The following is a 22,384-nucleotide window of genomic DNA, read 5'->3' on the forward strand; positions in this document are numbered from 1 at the left end:
GCATCCTCCGGTGACGGAGCTGATGTTCTGCTCAAACTTGAGGTTGTGGGGGATGATGGGGTCTAGGATCGCACAGGTGGATGGGAGTGGGTGGGGCATGTTTGTTTTTGTGAAAATGAACTGTACTGCTCACTTTGTAAAATGCACAAGAAATAGCATTAGAATAATCTATATATATTTTAAAAATAACATTTTGAATGAGGATCACATTTGTAGGATGGAGACTTACTTTCCTGCAGAAAGCAGTTGATTGGAAACGTGGGGTTATACGTTTGTAGCTTCACCAGATGTTCCCACCTGGACAGCTGAATCTGGATACATGACGAGCGTCCTCCTTCACAGATCAAACTGTCAGACCTGAGTGCTGGTGTGACTGGGAGAAGTGTGTGTGGATGTACGTCCTGTCTTACAGCCCCTCCTCCTCGGTTTCAGCTCTTCCACCTGGCTCTGCCTTCACTGCACTAAAGTCAACTCTGTCCAGGACGTGCTGTGTGAGGAGTGTGAGCGCCCTCGCCTGGAACCCATCAGCTCCAAATCAGACGACTGTCAGCCGGCCACCATCTCCGGTCTGTGTCCTATTCTCCTCCTTTTACTTCTCTATCATAGAAAGTGAGATTAAAAACAAAATAATCGATAATTCTCCTGCTTGGAGCGAGTTGTTGACTTAGAAATGGTATGTATTTTATTTCAGGATATTATAATCATTTTAATATTTGTATGTAATTGAAATGAATAACTCCTGCTCCTAAGATGTGATGTGAGATGGTGCGTTGCCGTGTGTTGCTGGGTTCCTCTCAGAGTGGCAGTGTAAGAGCTGCACCGTGCTCAATGCAGCCAGCAGCATCCTGTGTGAGGTGTGTGAAAGACCTCGTCTGGCCACTCGACCTCCAGTGACCCCGTCGCACCTGCCCACCACTCCCCCCAGACCACCTGCACCGGTACTGGGCATGCCCGGTGACCCCGACAGCCAGGTCGGTTCAATATTTGTGCATGTGTGCGTGTGTGTGTGTGTTCAGACTGGAGTATCTCACCAACTCCTGGCTGGATTGAGTCAGTGTGACTTTCATCTCCTCAGGATGAACTGTTTTAACTTTGGAGATCTTTTCATCAGGTGAAAATTTCATTTTGTCCCATTGACCAGCTGTAATGTATGTTTAGTGCTAATTAACAAATGTTAGCATGCAAAACTAAGATGATGAACATTGTGCCTGCCCACTATTAGCATGTTAGCATGCTGATGGTAACACAGTAGTACTCCGAGTTACTGAGTTGATGGTAACTCAGAGTACTACTGTGCCTAAATACAGCCTCACAGAGCTGTTATATGGACTTTGAGTCTTGTTGTCCAATCGAGCTGAATATTCTCTGTTTTTAAATTGAATTCATTAATTCAACGTGTTGACTGTGTTTCTGTGATGGACTGCAGATCTGTTCTGAGTGTAACACACAACCTGCTGACTGAACATAAGCACAAGGAGTTCCTCTGGAGTGGCCAATCAAAATATAGCTGTTGTTAAATCACACACTGTATTTCTCTCCAGGAAATCTTCTGGAAGCCGTGTTTCCTCTCGGGCTGCAAATCCCACCCTGAAGTCCAAAATGGCTTCTAGTCTGTGTTAGATGTTTTGACCTTTGTGTAGTTTGTAATTGTCTCTCTCTGTCTCCGTCCCTCCTGGTCCCAGTGGGTGTGTCAGTTCTGCACCTACCTGAACTACTCCCCTGCTACAGTGTGTGAGATGTGTGACCTGGCCCGTCCAGAGCCGGCGCCGCTGCCTGTGAAGCTCCACCCTCCGTCTCCTGTCAGACGGGTCCCCGCCCTGACCATCAAACCCAAAGAGCCGGCCCTGGAAGACATGGACTCCTGGAGGAAGAAGCTGATGAAGGAGGAGGGGCTGAAGCTGATTCAGCTAATTAGAGCAAGTCACCTTCATCACACCTCATCACCTGAAGATCCAGACTTCATTAGCGTCTGTGTTCTAGTGTCTCTGTCCTGTGTGTCTCCGTCAGGACGGGGAGAAGAAAGGAGTGAGTCCGGAGGAGGTGTACACCAGCATGAGGGTCGCCGGGGACAGCAGCATCCTGCCCTGCAAGTGGCTGAAGACAGAACTCCCTCTGCTGTTGGACCATATCAGGATGTTGGTGGCGACGACCTCCCTTCAATGTGCTTCTGACAAAATCATCACAGAGCACCCGGTCAGTCACTTCTGTTCCTGCAGATCAAAGTCTGTTTCACGCCTTCATGCTCCGCTGACGTGTCCGACCGTCCTCTAACACAGAACCCGTCCTGTGAAGCTCCTGCTGAGGATTCTGGGAAAGAGGAAGACCGGGTAGAAACAGAAAGTGTTGTCCAGTTGTCCCGAGGAGAAGCCAAGCAGGCCTGGCTGACAGCAGGGGGCGACACCGAGCGAGCTGCCCGACAAGGTCTGAGGGACAGAATCGCCAAGGTGACGAATAAAAATACAAATAAAAAAAATGCTTAAAGATGTGAAATATGACTCCGGTCGTCCTGGTTTTGTCTCGGATGCCACCGTGTTTCTTCACCTGCCCTCTCAGGTGAAGGAGCTGAGTGCGCTGGGCTTCAGCGATGAGACTCGCTGCCATGAGGTTCTGAGGCAGAGCGGTGGGGAGGTGAGAGGAGCCCTGGCTCTGCTGCAGCGCCCCCTCCTGGAGCCCTTCCACAAGCACATCTGGAGCGACAAGCCTGAGCCTCCTGTCGACATCCGTCACCCCGACAAGCAGGTGAGACCGCACGCTGCAGCCACGTACGACATCACACACGGCCAGACTTCTGGGTTATGGTCTCCAGCATGTTTGTTGTTTGGAAATCAGGGCTGTGGGCTGGAAAAAGATCACCAAAGACCGAAGAGACACACAGAATGAATGAAAGACAACATATCAAATGTTGAAACTAAGAAGTGTTATTGTTTTCTGAAAATTCTTATTTTTAAGAACAAAGACAAAAATGTCAAATTTGACCTCTGATGACCTCTGATCATGCCGTCTGTGTCCCTTCTCATTTTACCTTCATCTGTAATGGATTATTAAAATGTACCAACCTTTAATTGCCAGTGCATATGTGTCTGTTTTTAAATTATTTGTCTTCATTACTCATGTTCTGTTTTGCACGTTGCTTTTAACATTTTATCCAGTTTTGGCTTGAATTTGCTTGTAAGAATGTTCCATGTTGTTGTTTTATTATTGCTGTTTTTTAAGGGCTAATCTATCTTCCAGTCAAGGGACAGTTACAGCATATGTTGATTTAATATGCAAATACAAAATACCAAACAAACTAAAACAAGCAAGATTTCCTCTTAGTGGAGAAGTTTTGAGATGAAATGAATCCTGCTGATCAGTGAAACCTTCGTTCCTTTCCATTTCCTCCTCTCTTACATCAGTATATGAGATGTTGAGACTGTAGCTCGGGTTCATCCATCTTCACTGTAGCGTTTCACTGATGAACCCTCTCACTGGAAGAACAGAAACATCGTACTGTGGAGGATGTGCAGCGATTGATTATAATCACTGCTGTCTGCATCTCCTGTTTCCCTCAACATTATTTAGTGATAAAGAAGACTATTAGTTGAAGTTGAGGACCGTTTTTTAAACACTTTAGAGAAATCTAACATTAACTTTGTCTAAACACTCTGAAAACGTTTCAACCAACAGCAGAACTCGATCACTGAAACCCCAAAGTTAACAAATAAATGTAGTTGTTCAGGTCATTTGGCTAGTTGACAGTAAACAGCCCTCCTCACTTCCCTGTAATGTTCCCGCCTCTCCTCTGTCATCATCATCACCTGCAGGCTGCTTCAACAAAGCTGTTATGTTAAAACACTTTGCAGCAGAAGTAAATACAGTCATTTACTCTGTGCATCTGTTCTGCAGTCAGTTTTCTGTGCTAGATACTGTCAACTACTACCTGCCATTGCAAATTGTATTGGTCATGTGACATTTGAATATGACATTTAGATAGAATATGACATAAGATGACATTTGAATATCTGAATGCAGGCTATACAATTCTTGGGTTGGGAAAAAAGACCCTCCCACATTGAATGTTCTAACTTCATGAACTTCCTGGTGGCCAGTGTGTTAGATGGAGCCCTTCATATCCACATGGGGACCAGGTCTTCCACAAAGCCCGCCATGTTGCAGCACTATGTTTCTGCTTCAGCAGAAGCAGAAGGATGGACAAACCAACCACCGACTGTAGAGAAGCCTTCTGTGTGTTTGACGTGTGTCACAGATGTTCGTTCTCCTCCATGTTTGGAAGAAGACAGTGAGATGAAGGTTGTTCAGTCGTGGTAGATGCTGCTAAGTCCTACACACTGCTCTTTTAATACAAATGTTTGGTCTGGTGCATATTAAAACTATCATCATGGCAACCTGATTATATGGACCTTTAACGAGGACCTCGGAGCTGCTGCGTTACTGTGTGTAAAGTCTGTCTTCTTCTTCATGATGTTCTTCTCTTCCAGCGCACATGTCGCAGGCTGCTCGCGGTGTACGATCTTCCCAGCTGGGGTCGCTGTGAGCTGGCGCTGTCACTGCTCCTGGAGCACAGCGCCCCCTACTCCCTGGAAGACGTAGTGCAGGCGGTACGAGAGTCCCAGGACAGAGAGTTCATCAAGAGAGTGCTGGCTAAAGAGTGTCCCATCTGTCTCTCTATCTTCCCCCACAGCAAGGTACAAAGACGCACTGAATATTTCTGAGTTGTGCATCATTAAAACATATCTAAAGTCATGTCCCCCCCCCCTCTCTCCCCCCCCCTCCCCTCAGATGCAGTCTCTGACGTCGTGTCAGTGCTCCGTGTGTTGTGGTTGTTTCCAGCAGCACTTCACGATTGTTGTCAGGGACAAACACATCAGAGACATGGTGTGTCCCGTCTGCTGGGAGCCCGACATCAACGACCCGGAGCACCTCAACAGCTACTTCTCCACTCTGGACATCCAGGTATGATGTCGGGAGGGAGGCAGGTGAGCCATCGAGGGAATCAGGGAGGGGGGAAACGTCTGATGTACAAACAATGCAATGCTGTCGGGATGATGCATCGACTCAGAGAGGTCACCTCTGAGAGGGACATTCAGTGTGTCATGTGAGCTCGCTGATGCTCAGATAAAGACCAAAGACATCATTTCAGGTGTTGAAATGGCGAAATGTTATTGTTTTATTCAAAGCATGTGCTCATTTTTTAATTTGTTGGCAGCAACGCGTCTCAAAGTTGGGACGTTCAACAAAATACTGGAAAAGTTGTATAACGCAAAAAAAACCCAAAAAAACTGGTTGAAACATCTACCAACTAATCAGGTTACCATGGCAACAGATCAGTAACATGATTGGGTATAAGAAGATGATTTCAGAGAGGCAGAGTCTCTCAGCAGTGAAGATGGGGAGAGGTTCACCACTCTCTGAAAGACTGTGTTGGAAAATAGTTCAACAATCTAAGAATAATGTTCCTCAACGTAAAACTACAAAGAATTCTGTGATGCATCGGTTCACATCACAAATGCAGGTTTAAACTCTGCCATGCTTTTTTCTTTTCTTCCTAAAAGCACTGAAAATTGTAATCTCTTGTCATGTTACGTTAACCTGCGTGTTTTTGGTTGGCTAGAAAATAAATTCATAAGATCATGTCAAATGGCCCGGACAAAATTATAGATGGAAGCGATGTTAAATCCGTGTGTAATAATGATATTTGAAGCAGACTATGGTATCGTATCAAAATAAAAAAGACACTGGAGTTTCCTGAAATTCCTTTTGATGAGTCTTGGAGAGAAAATGTGGTTTGGACAGATGAACCACTCTTCATGTTCTCAGGAGAAGAAAACAAGCGCTCCCAGAGAAGAGCAGCTGGGAACAGCTGGATTGCTGGATCGTGTTTTTGGCCCAAACAACAGACACTCCTCCGATTTCATTCTGCACTTTAATAAAGTTGGATGTTTTACAGGCGACTGATTAAAGACAAGAAGAGGAAGAGTTGCTGACATGGAAGCAGCTGATGCTGAGATTTCCTGACTTTCATCAAACTTCCAGAAGCTCCTACATGTCCCATAATGCATCGTGATAGCATCTTTCTTTAAATCCTTGCTGCTGTTTTTGAACTGTACACCTCCAGTTTTTAATACTGGCTTTCTTTAAGAAAAGTATAAGTCTCCGAGCTCAACACAGTGTCGTCCACCTTGGTGAAGCTCCTCCAAAGACACAGAAAACATTGTACGAGTGTTGTTACCGTGTTTGTTGTTGTGTTGTTCAGCTGCGAGAGTGTCTGGAGCCGGAGGTCTACGAGCTCTTCCACAAGAAGCTGACGGAGCAGGCGCTGATCAAGGACCCCAAGTTCCTCTGGTGCTGTCATGTGAGTAATCAAAGAGTCACCATCAGCTCTGTCAACAACAATATGAGAATAAATGAATTCATGTACATTATTGAATTAGTGCTTCCATTCAAGTACAGTTTCCAGGACTAGAGACGCTTCTGTAACATTAAAGGATCTATTTTCTGCTGTCAGTGTTTGGCTTTCTGTGAAATGGACTTTGCTTCTGTGTGTTTTGTGTTCTGGTGTTCAGCACACATGTCTGAGGGGAGGAGGACCGCCAACAGGTGGAGGTTTAATTCACATCACACATTGATGTTCTGGATGAATCTTAGATGAGAAAATCACAACTTCTCTAAGAACCACATCTGTTTCCACCATTCAGACTGTTTGAACTGAACCTCCTCCAGTCAGTACATGTGCATCAAAAAGTTGTATTCAGTGTAATAAAGTGGGACATCAGTGAAGAAGTCAGCATTTATCAGCAAATGAGTTCCTGAAGGAGGGATGGAGGGTTATACATACTTTGTTGAACCCACACGGGGAGGACATCTCGTCAACTGTGTTTACTTTAATTGACCTGAATCGGACACTACAAAGTACCCCCCCCCCCCCCCACACACACACACACACACAGTCATACTTCAATGATCTGATTGATTATGTGCAACAGGTCACATTACCAGAGTTTTATTAATACCGTGTGTGATGACTTATTTGGAGTCCTACAATATGCAGAACAGTCGGTTTATATTTATTCATCTTAACTAAGTATTTTAACACTGCAACTCCAACGTGACACAGAACAGCCGGAGAGCTGAGAGTCGATGCGCCACAGACCACCCTGCACGTTGTTGCTGTTTTTAGATAAATATTATTTCCTTGTAAATAATCCTCATCCGTAACTACTTCAGCTCTCAGTTCATCCCTCTGAATCAGCACAACTCAACACAAAGGATCCTTTTCCAGTCCTGAACATGTTAACGTTATTACTTATAATAATGAGTTTATTTTTTTATTGTTGAGTTGAATTTGTTGAGTTTAAATGTGTTTCCTGTCCTCAGTGCTCGTACGGGTTCATCTACGACGGAGACCAGCTGAAGGTCACCTGCTTTCAGTGTCGCAACAGTTTCTGTGCTCAGTGTAAGAAGCCGGTGAGTCTCACCTTTCTCTGTTGTCTTCGTCGTGTCTTCCTGTTTTTGTTCTTGTTCTCTCACAAATCATCAAGTCAAAATCATTCAAGTTAGATATTACGCTGCTAAAAATGAAAACTGAGCGATGGCAGGGATGAACTTTAATTGTGACATTGTGAGTCACTGTTGGGTTTAACATTCTCCTGTTAATATAAATAAATAACAGAAACACTTCAGTTCAACAGGATCACAAACTACAAATCATCAAACAGGTGAATCTCTTAAACAGGTAGGAACTTCATCAGTTAGATGGATGAAGATATTAAACTGAGTTCACTGTTTATCTTCTTTATCTTGTTTTATTATTATTATTATTATTATTATTATTATGATTGTATTCTGTAGGCTCCTCAGCAGGTTCAGTCAGTTCAAACTTTAACAATTTACTACTTAAAGAACAAACTTTCATCCACTTCTTCATCCTGCTGTCCATAAATGTTTTATTTTGGGTTTCTGCCGTATTTTTCACCTTATTCATTTCTTTTAATATCCTGATGTGATAAAATTATTTGACCTCTCTGACTGGTTTTTTTGGACATCTGCCAGCATGTCATAAATAATGAATAAGATAACGGGGCTGCATGACATGTCTCCATAAACTTAAACACACTTTATAAACTTTCTATCTGACACCAGAATAAAATGAAGAATTATCTTCATTCAGATCAGAGAAATGATTTGCTGTTAAAATGAGTTAGTGTGTATTTTACTTTAAGAAACACACCACTTAGAGAGGAGACAGAAATATCCAGGTAATAGTTTTTGTATCGAGTCTCACAGCTTCATGTTAAATGATCTCAGCTGCTAAAGAGACCTGCAGAAGTTTCAGTCACATATTGTTACTAACACAAAAGGATTTATTCATTTTGTAAACAAAACACACAGACTGGTCGTTAAGATTTCCGTTATCCACTGATTACTTCTTTTCTTTCCATCAGGCCTCATCTTCACACCTTCTCAACTGTTTTTGTATGTTAATGACAAATGAACCACAATCAGAGTTTTTTTTATGCTGCTGGAGGCGTTATGTTTCTGTTCGTCCGTCCCGCTCCTGTGAACCCAATATCTCAAGAACGCCTCCAGGGAATTTGGTCAAACTTGGCAAAAACATTCACTTGATACCGAGGATGAACTGATACGATTTTGGGGGTCAAAGGTCAAAGTTTAAGGCCACGATGGTCGTGAATGCAATATATCAGGAAGACCTGGAGGGAATTTCTTCAAAATTGTCACAAATGTTCACGATGCCTCGGCAATGAGCAGTTTAGATTTTGGAGGTCAAAGGTCAAATCTCAAGGTCACTGTGACCTCACGTCTTTTACATTCCTGTTAACGTGATATCTCAGGAACACCATGAGGGACCTTCTTCTAATTTGGGACTAATGTTCACTTGGACGCAAGGATGACGTGTGTATACTTTGGTGATCAAAGGTCAAGGTCAATATGACCTCATGTCCATCCTTATCTTCCTGGTCCATTCTTGTGAACTCAACACCTCAGGAACGCCTTGAGTTTTGGCAGAAACGTTCCCTTTGAACCCATTGTTAATACGATATCTCTGTTGTCAGGATTAAAGTTGTGTGTGAACCATCCCCGTTTTAGATTTGTATAGCTTCTGTGCAGTAACATCTATAATGGTTTATGCAGATATGTAAACTACAACTTTAGTGGTGAACGGAGACCTATAACTGTGAGGCGGTAATTCTAGTTTTGTTTTTCATCTCTGTGTCCCAGCCGGGGCTTTTCGGTGTGCTGTTTCCATGTTCCCCCTTTGTCCTTGTGGGTTTTCTCCGGGTACTTCAGCCTCCTTGGTTAATTGGTGACTGTAAATTGGCCGTAGGTGATTGTGATTGTTTTTCTGTGTTGGCCCTGTGGTTGTCAACATGCCTTCTGAAGTCAGCTGGGATAGGCTGCAGTGCTTTTTAACCACGTCTCTTTAAAGAAGACTAAAGGATCTGTCAGTATTTCACATTTCCTTTACAAACCTGTGCAGAAGAGCTGCCAGCATGGTGCCACATTTTTAACAGTCCTTAGATCTTTAAAAGGCTCCTGTTCTATAATTATTATCATTAGACCAGTTGCATTGACAGCTAATGTGATGAAATATGTGAAAAGAATCAGACCCAGATCACTTGACGGATTTTAACAAATTTATGAACAAAGTTTGAGAGAAATAAACTTTTTGTTTGCATGAAAGAAGTCTTAGATTGTTTACTTCAACTCATGAATCACGGGAGCCAAAACAGAAGTGTTGCATTTATATTTTTGTTGAGTGTATGTTTGATAGTACAGTTGTAATGGTTCACATAGAAAGAGATTTTAAGTAAAAAACATTTGTGCAGGTAAAACTTGTCTCTGTGTGTCTCTGTGTCTCTGCAGTGGGAGTCTCAGCATGCAGGTCTGTCCTGTGAACAGTACCAGTCATGGAAGAGAGAGAACGATCCAGAGTATCAGAGACAGGGCCTGGCTGGATACCTCCGAGACAACGGCATCAGTGAGCGCGCGCACGCACGCACACACACACACACACACACACACACACACACACACACACACACACACACACACACACACACACACACACAGCTGCAGCTGAAGGTAGTATTTATTCAGGATGTCCGTCCATCCGTCCTGTTCATGTGAACAAGAGAACGCTTCAAGAATTTATTCAAATTTACCTCAAACGTTCACTTAGATTCACTAATAAACAGAAAACATTATGATCAAAGGTTAAAGGTTAAGGTCACTGTGGTCTCATCCATCCCCTAATTTGAACATAACATCTCCAGAATAACTTGAGGGAACTTCTATAAATGTGACACAAACATTAACTAAAGGATGAACTGAGTAGGTTTCTGTGACCTCACTGAACACATTCGTGACTATAACTCAAGAATAATTATGACAAAATATCACAAAAATGTCTAATAGGATAAATTATTTGTCAAGCGATGAACAATTATATCCAAAAGGTCAAAGGTCAACTTCACTGTGATGTCAAATTGTTCTGCAAAAATACACTTTTCTGACCATTAATGGATAAATAACTCCGGAACAGATGGCGAGATCGTGACCATATATCACGATAATGTCAGATCCTGAGTTGGTGGCACTGTTTCTGTTCTGGTTCCACTGTTGAACTGAAATGAATGTACAGATAATCTGTGCTGTTGGGTTGATGATGAGGTGACACATCTATTCTTCTCTACAGCAACATTTCTATTTGAAGCATAATCTATAGTTATTGGTCCCAGCATGTGGACATGTGTAAGTGCTCCTTAGAAGTTATCAATACCTTTATTATATGAGTCTGGACAGGCTTGGCTGGAAACTGAAACGCAGCACTATACCAGATGAATGATGAATTTGCTCATTTTTAACATTGTTTTTGACCTCAGAGGCCGTAAACTCATGCAAACAATACAGGTGATAAAGTTTCTTGATAAATTTGGACAAATTTTGTCAATTTGACAAAAAAGAAAAATACTTGGAGGCTGGCGGAGTTCAATGAAGCATAAGATTTACTGCATGAGATGAGTACTGCAAATCTGAGAATTGGTTTCCATTGAAAGCTCCAAAAGTTACACTCGCTCACCACTGTGCTGATGTCTCCTAGAGAATTGGTGTAAAAGCATTTAAATTATTTTTAGACACTTTAATTTACCAATATTTGACTGAATATGGAAAATAAGATCACAATAAGCATTTCTTAACCTGCCATTATTTTCAGGATTTAGAAACGTAAGGGAGATGTAAAATGAGAGATTAATCTACTGTTTTCTTCAGGACCCAAAGGCCTAAAATGAAAGAATAAATGATCAATGGCCTCCTTATGAGTGTATTTTATACTTTGATCATATTTTGCATCTTTGAAGTTTGATCACACCTTTAAACGGATCCCTGATAGAGGATTATGCACTTCACAACTTCTCCACCCTGAAGCTGGGCAGGTGGTGTTCAGGTGAGACATAAAGGTGATTTCTGCTGCGCTCTGATTCACTAATGAAACATGCTCAACCTGAAGAGTGACTTCACACATACAGCTGATCTCTCAGCACAGTCTGCTTACTTTAAATTAAAATAATATCCCTGATATATCCTTCTGTCTCTGTCTCTCTTCCTCTCCCCCCTCCTGTCTGTCTCTCTTCCTCTCCCCCCTCCTGTCTGTCTCTCTTCCTCTCCCCCCTCCTGCAGCCTGTCCCAACTGCCGTTTCCAGTACGCTCTGTCTAAAGGAGGCTGCATGCATTTCTGCTGCTCACAGTGTCGGTATCAGTTCTGTAGCGGCTGCAACAACCCTTTCCACACTGTAAGTCTCATACATACGGTCCAGTATATTGTGTCTTTATTAAAATAATCATGGGGAAAGTATTGCAGATTATCAATGAAATGACAATATAACTACTCCGGATACATTTTTGTTTTCAGATGTATATAGAAAGTGATATAAATTGGGAAGTGGATATACATGTATGTGTGCCAGTATTATAATGTTTCTGTCTAATTAGATTTTATTGTTATGCCTCTGAACCAGTGACAGCTGTGGTCATTATGTTTCTGGTTGTCCGTGCATCAGTCCATATGTACTATATGATGTATTATATTACTTCAAAAACACCTCGAGAGAATTTCTCCAAAATTGGCACAAATGTTTAATTAAACTAACAAAATGTTGCTGTGTAAAGGTCAGGGGTCAAGGTCAGTGGGACCTCATTTCCATCCCCTCTTTTTGAATGCCATATCTCAAGTACCTCATCTTTTCACATTGCCCCTGAATAAAGCTTATTTAAGTATTGATGAATGAAATCAGTCTGAACTACATAATGGTGGGAAAAGGGGAATCTGGTCTATTGCACCGAAAATCGGTTAAATTTTTGTGAATTGTCATTCAAATGTAATCAATAACTCAGATGTTTGTGACAATGTTATACAGGTGATGTCTTTTCAGCTTGTTGTGTTTTAGTTTTATGTTTTCTTTCAATAATCTCGTCTTTATTTTAACTCTGGATCCTTTTCACATAAACTTCCTTCCCTTTTGTTGATGTTTTTCTGAGCCACGTGAAACTGACGGAGGGTACGATGTCCTCAATCAGTGCTGAGTGGTCACATTTTACAATACAGAAGACAAATAGGTGACCAGCTGGTGAAGACCAAATCAGGAATGAACGGATAATTAGAGCAAATAATTCTAAGTTACTATAGAGGAGACGAAGAGATACTCCTGAATATTAGTGAATTATTGGCTGATGAAATCAGAAAACGTCATAATTACTGTGCAACTCTCATCCGTTGTGATTTTGTTGGTGTGTTTATAGTAAATATAATTGTCCTTATTTTTATCGGAAAAGCATAACAACATCTACATAGTAAATCTTGGGAAAACTCAGAGGCTACTTTGGATCATGTGGCTGCAGCAGCACAAAGTGCAAACAGGCTGTGTGAAAGTGAAGTTAGTAGATCTGAGCTGAGACACTCAAACAAGGAGGAAAAGAATATCTGAAAGACAAATCATTTATTAACACCTAATATACAAATATATTAAATAGCATTTTTCTGATTGTGTAATAATTTAGAATTTTATATAAATAAATAAATAATATATATATATATATAAGGTATACATTTATCTAATCATTCCTTCTTTTTTTTTACCTCCGTGGATGACTGTCATCTCACTGGACTGGAGGATGAAGCCTCTCGGTTAACGATGTGCTTGATGATGACTGACAGCTGACCGACTGTAACGCGTGTCTCCTGTTTTCACCTCAGACGTGTGCGGTGGAGGAGTGCAGCGTGTCTGGACTTCACGCCCATCATCCCAGAGACTGTCTCTTCTACCTGAGGGACTGGGAACCTTCCAGACTACAGCCTTTACTGCAGGTACACACACGCACACACACACACACACACACACACACACACACACACACACTCACTCTCTCTCTCTCACACGCGCACACACACACGCTCACACGCGCACACTCGCACACACACTCTCATACATACAGTGGGTACGGAAAGTATTCAGACCCCTTTAAATTTTTCACTCTTTGTTTCATTGCAGCCATTTGCTAAAATCAAAAAAGTTCATTTTATTTCTCATTAATGTACACTCAGCACCCCATCTTGACAGAAAAAAACAGAAATGTAGAAATTTGTGCAAATTTATTAAAAAAGAAAAACTGAAATATCACATGGTCATAAGTATTCAGACCCTTTGCTGTGACACTCATATTTAACTCACATGCTGTCCATTTCTTCTGATCCTCCTTGAGATGGTTCTACTCCTTCATTGGAGTCCAGCTGTGTTTAATTAAAATGATTGGACTTGATTAGGAAAGGCACACACCTGTCTATATAAGACCTTACAGCTCACAGTGCATGTCAGAGCAAATGAGAATCATGAGGTCGAAGGAACTGTCCAAGGAGCTCAGAGACAGAGTTGTGGCAAGGCACAGATCTGGCCAAGGTTACAAAATAATTTCTGCAGCACTCAAGGTTCCTAAGAGCACCGTGGCCTCCATAATCCTTAAATGGAAGAAGTTTGGGACGACCAGAACTCTTCCTAGACCTGGCCGTCCAGCCAAACTGAGCAATCGTGGGAGAAGAGCCTTGGTGAGAGAGGTAAAGAAGAACCCAAAGATCACTGTGGCTGAGCTCCAGAGATGCAGTAGGGAGATGGGAGAAAGTTCCACAAAGTCAACTATCACTGCAGCCCTCCACCAGTCGGGGCTTTATGGCAGAGTGGCCCGACGGAAGCCTCTCCTCAGTGCAAGACATATGAAAGCCCGCATAGAGTTTGACAAAAAACACATGAAGGACTCCCAGACTATGAGAAATAAGATTCTCTGGTCTGATGAGACCAAGATTGAACTTTTTGGCGTTAATTCTAAGCGGTATGTGTGGAGAAAACCAGGCACTGCTCATCACCTGCCCAATACAATCCCAACAGTGAAACATGGTGGTGGCAGCATCATGCTATGGGGGTGTTTTTCAGCTGCAGGGACAGGACGACCGGTTGCAATTGAAGGAAAGATGAATGCGGCCAAGTACAGAGATATCCTGGAAGAAAACCTCTTCCAGAGTGCTCTGGACCTCAGACTGGGCCGAAGGTTCACCTTCCAACAAGACAATGACCCGAAGCACACAGCTAAAATAACAAAGGAGTGGCTTCGGAACAACTCTGTGACCATTCTTGACTGGCCCAGCCAGAGCCCTGACCTAAACCCAATGGAGCATCACTGGAGAGACCTGAAAATGGCTGTCCACCAACGTTCACCATCCAACCTGACGGAACTGGAGAGGATCTGCAAGGAAGAATGGCAGAGGATCCCCAAATCCAGGTGTGAAAAGCTTGTTGCATCGTTCCCAAGAAGACTCATGGCTGTACGAGCTCAAAAGGGTGCTTCTACTCAATACTGAGCAAAGGGTCTGAATACTTATGACCATGTGATATTTCAGTTTTTCTTTTTTAATAAATTTGCACAAATTTCTACATTTGTTTTTTTCTGTCAAGATGGGGTGCTGAGTGTACATTAATGAGAAATAAAATGAACTTTTTTGATTTTAGCAAATGGCTGCAATGAAACAAAGAGTGAAACATTTAAAGGGGTCTGAATACTTTCCGTACCCACTGAATATATATATATATATACACATATATACACACACTCACACATATATACACGTATACACATCCTCTGTGTGTGTTTTTAGAAATACTGTATTCCTGTGCTGCCATTTTGTCCCGTTTTGCGCCTCCAGGCCACCGTGTTCTTGTTTTCTTTGTTTTATGTCAGAATAACGGCGTGGCCTTCAACACTGAACCTCCTCCTGGAACACAGACAGGTAGGCAGGACGCCATGTGCATGTATGTATTTTACTTTTTGCATCGTTGTCATAACAATTAAAACATGTACATTTAACTTTGAGACTTTTAAAGTGACATTGTGCAAAGAGATACGAGGGATTTTTTTTTTTTTTACTGTTGATTACAGTAGCGTAATCAACAAGACACTAAATATCCAAAACGCGTATATATAATATAGGCATCAAAAAATAGTAATAGTAAAGAACAAAGAGGGGAAATAGAGCAATAAGAACAGATGTGCAACAATGGCAGTGAATGATATACAAAGATGTGGAGAGATTTGTGGGAACCCTTCCAGGAAAAACAAAGAAACCAAAAATAACTTAAAGCTGACAAAAGTAATTGGCTTTCAATATTTATTTATTTTCATATTTAATACAAATTTGACTTTGCTTTTCAGATAATAAAATCAAATGAAAATGGCTTATATATGGCTTAATAATAGGACCTTCTTATTTAGGTGTTTATGAAATGATTAAAGCCAAGGCAACGTGTTCACTTCTGTTGGATACCAGCTCATGTTGGAATTGAGGGGAATGAAGCTGCAGATAAACTGGCCAAAAGCGTGTTAAATAAATATGACCAGAACATTTCAGAAATAGATTTTTTTGGGAGACCAGAAGCAAAATGAAGAATTCACCAGGGAACAGAAACATCTTGACAGGAAATCTGGAATAATGACATGAAGGGTAGACATTATTGTGAAATCTGTTAGAGTGCAAATTCATAGAAGCAAATGTAGGAAGGAGGAAAAGACTGAAGTTTTTTTCTTTATACATTTTATTGAAATCAAATTTGGCATTATTCAGTTTTTATATTCACTTGGAAAAATGCATTATCAACTGAGCTATAGTATCTTTGAAGTACAAATCAGTAGCAACAACAGAAAATAGATAAATAAGGAGAACAACAACAATATTTTAAAGAAATGAAATAAAAAAACTACACAAAAACAAAACAAAAGAAGAACTCGGCTGAATAGTACACACTCCGGTACAGTAGGTGGCGGTATGCACCTGTATGAGTTGGTTCGCGGTCCGCCAACAAAATCGAAAAATAAGAAGATGAAGACGTCACCGAGGCACAGAGGAAAACACTAACCGGGTCTGCCATCTCTCAGTCGGGTCTGAATCCGGTTCAAATGAGTCTAACAGTGCGGCCATTACTTCTCCACCGATATTTTAGTTCTTTTCAATATCTTTATTATTAACATGAATACACAAAACAAAAACATACAAAACACTAAACAGTTCACGTCACAGGGGTGCAGACAAAAGTCCAACAAGGCTCTTTGCTCAAAAGTACAAATCATATTTCAAATTCATTCAAAGGTTCATTTCATTATGTCTCAACATCAGTCCTGCCGCTCACCAATGTTGCATAGAGCTGAACTGTCTTGAGAGCTTTTGAGTTCTCGAAATATTTTATCGGTATTTGGCTCGGAAAAAAATCTATTACACAAACAAAAAATTCCTGTGATTGGTCCAGTCAGGCGTCACTCAAAAAACAGTCAGCCAATCAGAAGAGATGCTCATTCATATTAATGAGCCTTGGGAACAGTCGCGAAAAGCAGTTTGTTTTTAGCAGAGCTCCACTGAGAGGCTGTAAAACAGTAGTGAAATGTTATTTTAATCTGAAAACCACAAAATTATCTTCATAAGAATGTCAAGACTACAAATAAAACACCAGAAACGTTACAATATGGGACCTTTAACCTGAGATGTGGCACAACTTTCAGAGGAAATCACTGCAAACGATTTCTATAGCTTTCAATGAGACGTGTGCTCCTGTCAGCAGGTAGTTCAGTAGTCTTTGTGAGCTACCTGCTCCAGCTGTCCTTCTCCAGACTGTTTCTACTCTTTCCATAGATGTGTATTTGGATTCGGATCAGGACTCACTGTTGTTCTGAGCCATTCTCTGGTGATGAGCTTTGTTTTTGGTCATTATCCTGTTGGAGGACATGTGACCTGTGACCTCTCTAAGGCACCCCCCTCCCTGTTTTTAATTCTTCATCCTCTTCCTCCCTCTCTTGTTCCAGGTGTGTGTGGGGTGATAGAGCAGAAGGATGAAGGAGGGCAGCAGCCTGATGCAGCCTGTGGAGCTCAGACCCAATCTGGACACGCTGGACTCTGCGAGTATGAAGGCTTCATTCATGATTATTTGCTCTCACCTTCAACACAAACTACATATTATTACATTGTATTATTATTATTATTATTATTATTATTATTATTATTATTTTTAATAATAATAATAATATTGCATCTATTGCAATATTTTGCCCAACACATCTGTCTTTACAAAAGTGAAAAAATGTAAAATCACATTTGACAAAATAACAATTTAAACAACTTTTATCCAAACATGTTAATGTACATATTTCCATATGTTTGTACAGAATTAACTATTTAATCATATTTACCATGCAAAGACACAGATTTTGTTTAATTATTTTTTTTTTTTTTTAGATGCTTTATGAAATTTATGTTACAATACAGTTGCAATAAGAACAAATACAACAGAAAGGAACATATTAAGAACAATAGATTGTAACACTATACAAAAATATAAAAATATATAAATTGTATTTATATAAAACATCTTCAAACTCATGCAGGCAAATACAGTTTTTATTGCTTTTTGAGTAAATCTATTGCAAGAACTCTGTTGAACGCAATAAATCTCTGCTTCGTACCTGTAAAGGTACATTTATGGATATGGGATTTTTCCATTATCATGATACGATTTATCAAATACACCAGAGTATTTCTCTGATCATTCAGGAGACCACACAAAACATTCTTCCAAAATACAGTGAATCTTTCATCTATATTTTCAGTAATGAAGGTACTCAAAGATGCAGCTCTCGCCAGGGAAGGCATGTCCACTTCCTGTTTTGCTCCTGTGTCATCTCCTTTGTAACACCTCTCAGCATGAGGGTCCCTGAAAGTCTGCTGACTTCAGTGTGAACTACAAGGCTACATAGAAATAATACATTAAAAGGTTATTGTACGCTGTAATTAAAGTAAATAAAAGTCCTGGTGAGTATTCTGTAAAATGTTTCCATAACAAATACAGTGGATGATCAAACTATACAAAAGACCAGATTGTTCAGTTTTATCATCAGTACCAGCGGTACGCCACCGTGCTCTGCTGTATGAACATGCTGATGTGTTGGTGTGCTTGTATTCAGGAAGCACTACCGGGAGTACCTGGTGAGCCTGATCAACAGCCACTCCATCGACCCCGCCCCCCTCTACAGCTCCAACGAGCTGCTGCTGGCCTGCAGGAGGTACAAGGTGGACGACGGGCGCAGGGACGGAGAGGAATCCTTCTGCTACTACAGCAGACTGCTGCAGGTCAGTCTGTCTGCATACATCCGTTAGATTCACACGTGTTTTTAAAATAATAGCCACCTTTAGTCCAGATGTGAATATCTCTTCAGTTATTATAAGGAGTGGTGTGTCTCCTGTGAAGATGTCCATGTTGCCAAGAAGATGAATCCCAGTAACTGTGTTGTTTGAAGTGAATGTCTCAGGATGGATTGTCAGACATTCATGAAACCTAGTCACTTCGATGATCCCAGGTTTTAAAGCTAACTTATCATTTTGTAGGATTTCCAAACATTATGAAGTTAAGAAGCAGCTTTTTGTGTGATTTCTCAGCACAATTATGAATGTTGATTCATAATTATAACGATATCCTCAGGAAGTGGAAGTCATGCTTTCACTTCCTCAACAGCCTCTGTGACCTGTGTGACTCAGCGGCTGCTGCAGCTCCAGCTGTTGGATGTGTTACTGAGTGGTCAGATTATAATAACTGACTTCCTGTTAGTTTTTTTCAGTATACTAACTTCTCTGTTGGTTTTTGGCCACCTGTCTTCTTTACCTCATACAGCATCTTTGCCTCTCGTTTTCCCACCAAACTCCCACTAAATGTTCTGTTTATCTGATTCAGTCTATAATATCTTATTTTCATAATGTTATGTCTCTGCAGAAACTGATGGATGAAGTACCACTTGGTGACAAGGTGCCACGCAAGAAATAATAAGGGCCTCACTTCCTGTTTCCTGCAGGTGAGATCATGTGGACCTTTCAGCATACAGGGAATCTGTAACAGATAACAACTGTGTCGTTTAGGTTTTAGATGAATAATTATGAGCATTTTGTTCCTGTAAAGGTGTCAACATTTGTATAGCACAAAAGGTTAATTAATGAAGGAATATCAAGTTATTGAATATTTGAGCCTTTGTTTTGACCTTTTTTCTCAAATGAATGACCAGTTTCTTATAATTGAACTCGTCAATGTGGGTTAGACAGTCTTTTCAAGAGAGCAGAAAATGATGAAAAACATTTAGCTCATTGAAAAATATTCTAAAAAGAAAACAAATCTACATAAGCTTAAATTAGCTTTTAAATTTACAATTTGTAAAAATGAAATCCTATCTTGTAATACCACGTTGTACGTTAGGGGGCAGTGTCTCCTCAGTTTGACTGAAATCAGTGACTCGGTAGATTCCATGACTGACAGAGTTGGTGAGGTTGATGTTGAGTCATGATGAGTGAGAGCAGGAATACAAGGACAGGTCACATAATCTGTGGTGTTGTTTCCACAGTTAGCTAACACATTAATACAGTCAGTACCCTTATAGTGTACTAACATGTTCCCACGCACAGCCGCAGTGAAAGGTCCAGTAAAGGAGACAGACAGGGTTGGTAAAAACTTTATGGATTTATATACCTGATGGCCAGTACAAACATTGTACAGTCAGCTGCCTTTATAAGCTCTCCCTACATATCCACTGTTGGCATTAACAGCTGTTTACTCAGCAGTCAAGAAGAAAAGTTGTGAGTGTAGCATCAAACTTCCTTCCTGTACAGCCGTCTTTAGCGGTGAAAAACAAAACAATACGACTGTTGGCTTTTGTTTCACTTCTTCTGTACTCTACAGAGTTTCAGCTGTTATGTTTATTGTTCCATTGATTATTATCAGAAGTTAGAATAAGATACTTCCTCTTCCTCTCATGTTGGACTGAGGGCAGACCAGACGCTACAGTTACTCACGATCCCATCTTGTGGTACAAAGTGGTATTACAGGTGGGGATGGGTTGGGTTGGGTCAGGGCTAACTGGTTAGCATGCTAAACTCATCTAGGCAGCACAGTAAATTGTCTCTGACATGATGTCATCAATCCTATTTCTTCAAATTCTGTGAATAGTTTTAATTCATTTATTAAAATCTTACATGAACCCAGAAGACACAAACAGCTGCGTACAATATTCCATCTAACTCAGATGCCATTATTATGAAAAGTAAAGTGTTTGTGTTGAAACCAAATCATTTCTCTATTTCTTTTTAATACTTGTTACTCGTCTGTAATCCCGATCCTGTATGGACTGATCTAAACTGAACCTGTAGAGCAGGTTAGCCACTAATCTCCCTCCTAAATACAGCGGCCCTATAAAATGCAGGCTTCAGGTCTGCATGATCATTACCTGCACCTTTACTGTATATTTGTCATTTGTGTGTTAATTGCATGTAAAATAAAATGCTGTAATTGTGCATGTTTACACTTGACATGAGTGTTGTATCAGTCAGCTGAGAAATACTGTCAGAATGTACTCATGATTTTTGTCTACTTGACATGATAAGACTTTAATATCCAACAGGAATTTGATCTTAATCAGCAAGTCTGAACAGCCAAAATCACATAAAATTCACATTTGTATGCGGTCCATGACTTGTATGACTTTGTAAAGTTCAGGTGTAAATCACACACAGGAGACATGCTAGTTTAGCAGAGGAGGCACTGATGGTCAGAACCAACTTGTGTTCCAGCTCGTTACCATCTGGTCGGTCTGGACCACACAAGTTTTTCTTCTTGTTAGTACAATTAAATGATGTGTGTGCAGGGAGTTTAACCCCCGATGGCTCGTTTCACAATCATCCACTGGAGAGGAAAGTTTGGAGAATTGGCTTGCGAGCATGTTTTGTGACATCATAAATCATTTGGAAGCCGATCTTGAACCAATTCAACTTGCACAAGTATGATGTGAAAAGTTTACACAGAGAGAGTGGACTGTACAGTGAAGCCATCAACAGTTAAACTTCTGAAATTAAACATGTTTCCATATAGATTCTGGATTCTTTTTTTTCTTTTCTTCTTTTTTAGATGTGATTTTAAGAAGTAGAATGAGATAATTAAACATTTTGTAAAAACCACATCAGATGAACATCATTGTTCCAAGCAGAGTGTTTTTGAATGAATCTGTCTGAGGGGATCCTGAACCTCACAGGTAAAGAGCTCTTATTCACAAATTCAACAACCAAGTGTTGAACAGGAAGCTGTGAGCAAGAAACAGTACATGGAGAGGGTCTAAGGAGCAGGGAGTAGAGAGGGAGCAGGGAGTAGAGGGAGTAGGGAGTAGAGGGAGTAGGGAGTAGAGAGAGAGTAGAGAGAGAGAGAGAGTAGAGAGGGAGTAGAGAGGGAGTAGAGAGAGAGTAGAGAGGGAGTAGAGAGAGAGAGAGAGAGTAGAGAGGGAGTAGAGAGAGAGTAGAGAGAGAGAGAGAGAGAGAGAGAGAGAGAGAGAGAGAGAGAGTAGAGAGGGAGTAGAGAGAGAGTAGAGAGGGAGCAGGGAGTAGAGAGAGAGTAGGTAGAGAGCAGAGAGTAGAGAGGGAGCAGGGAGTAGAGAGTAGAGAGGGAGTAGAGAGTATAGAGGGAGTAGAGAGGGAGTAGGGAGTAGAGAGGGAGTAGGGAGTAGAGAGAGTAGAGAGGGAGTAGAGAGGGAGTAGGGAGTAGAGAGAGTAGAGAGAGAGTAGAGAGGGAGTAGGGAGTAGAGAGGGAGTAGAGAGAGAGAGAGAGAGTAGAGAGGAGAGTAGAGAGGGAGTAGGGAGTAGAGAGTAAAGAGGGAGTAGAGAGCAGAGAGGGAGTAGAGGGGAGCAGGAGGTAGAGAGGAGTCGATGTCTTCAGCCTCTATTTTGTTGGCGCCTCAAACAGCTCAGATCTGATCGATA

The 22,384-nt window shown here is 41.2% G+C and overlaps 1 protein-coding gene across 2 annotated transcripts in view; it reads left to right on the forward strand.

Moving 5' to 3' along the window:
- LOC138635524 (E3 ubiquitin-protein ligase RNF31-like) overlaps positions 1-21,592 on the forward strand; it is a 34,428-nt gene extending 12,836 nt beyond the window's left edge. For both annotated transcript variants that reach the window (XM_069723037.1, XM_069723039.1), the window contains exons 8-24: positions 433-566; positions 799-971; positions 1,683-1,916; positions 2,008-2,193; positions 2,277-2,444; positions 2,554-2,739; positions 4,479-4,685; positions 4,780-4,953; positions 6,254-6,352; positions 7,375-7,464; positions 9,883-9,997; positions 11,698-11,810; positions 13,271-13,381; positions 15,301-15,349; positions 17,410-17,506; positions 18,565-18,730; positions 19,368-21,592. In XM_069723037.1, the coding sequence (XP_069579138.1) occupies positions 433-566; positions 799-971; positions 1,683-1,916; positions 2,008-2,193; positions 2,277-2,444; positions 2,554-2,739; positions 4,479-4,685; positions 4,780-4,953; positions 6,254-6,352; positions 7,375-7,464; positions 9,883-9,997; positions 11,698-11,810; positions 13,271-13,381; positions 15,301-15,349; positions 17,410-17,506; positions 18,565-18,730; positions 19,368-19,418 (2,353 nt within the window). In that variant the 3' untranslated portion in view covers positions 19,419-21,592. The remainder of the gene's footprint in view (positions 1-432; positions 567-798; positions 972-1,682; positions 1,917-2,007; positions 2,194-2,276; positions 2,445-2,553; positions 2,740-4,478; positions 4,686-4,779; positions 4,954-6,253; positions 6,353-7,374; positions 7,465-9,882; positions 9,998-11,697; positions 11,811-13,270; positions 13,382-15,300; positions 15,350-17,409; positions 17,507-18,564; positions 18,731-19,367) is intronic.
- Positions 21,593-22,384: the final 792 nt, after the last annotated feature.

The sequence above is a fragment of the Brachyistius frenatus genome, unplaced genomic scaffold (genome assembly GCF_029030835.1).
Source record: "Brachyistius frenatus isolate BFR_SWC_R1_liver_20210118 unplaced genomic scaffold, ASM2903083v1 Contig_314, whole genome shotgun sequence".
NCBI classification, from domain to species: Eukaryota; Metazoa; Chordata; class Actinopteri; family Embiotocidae; genus Brachyistius; species Brachyistius frenatus.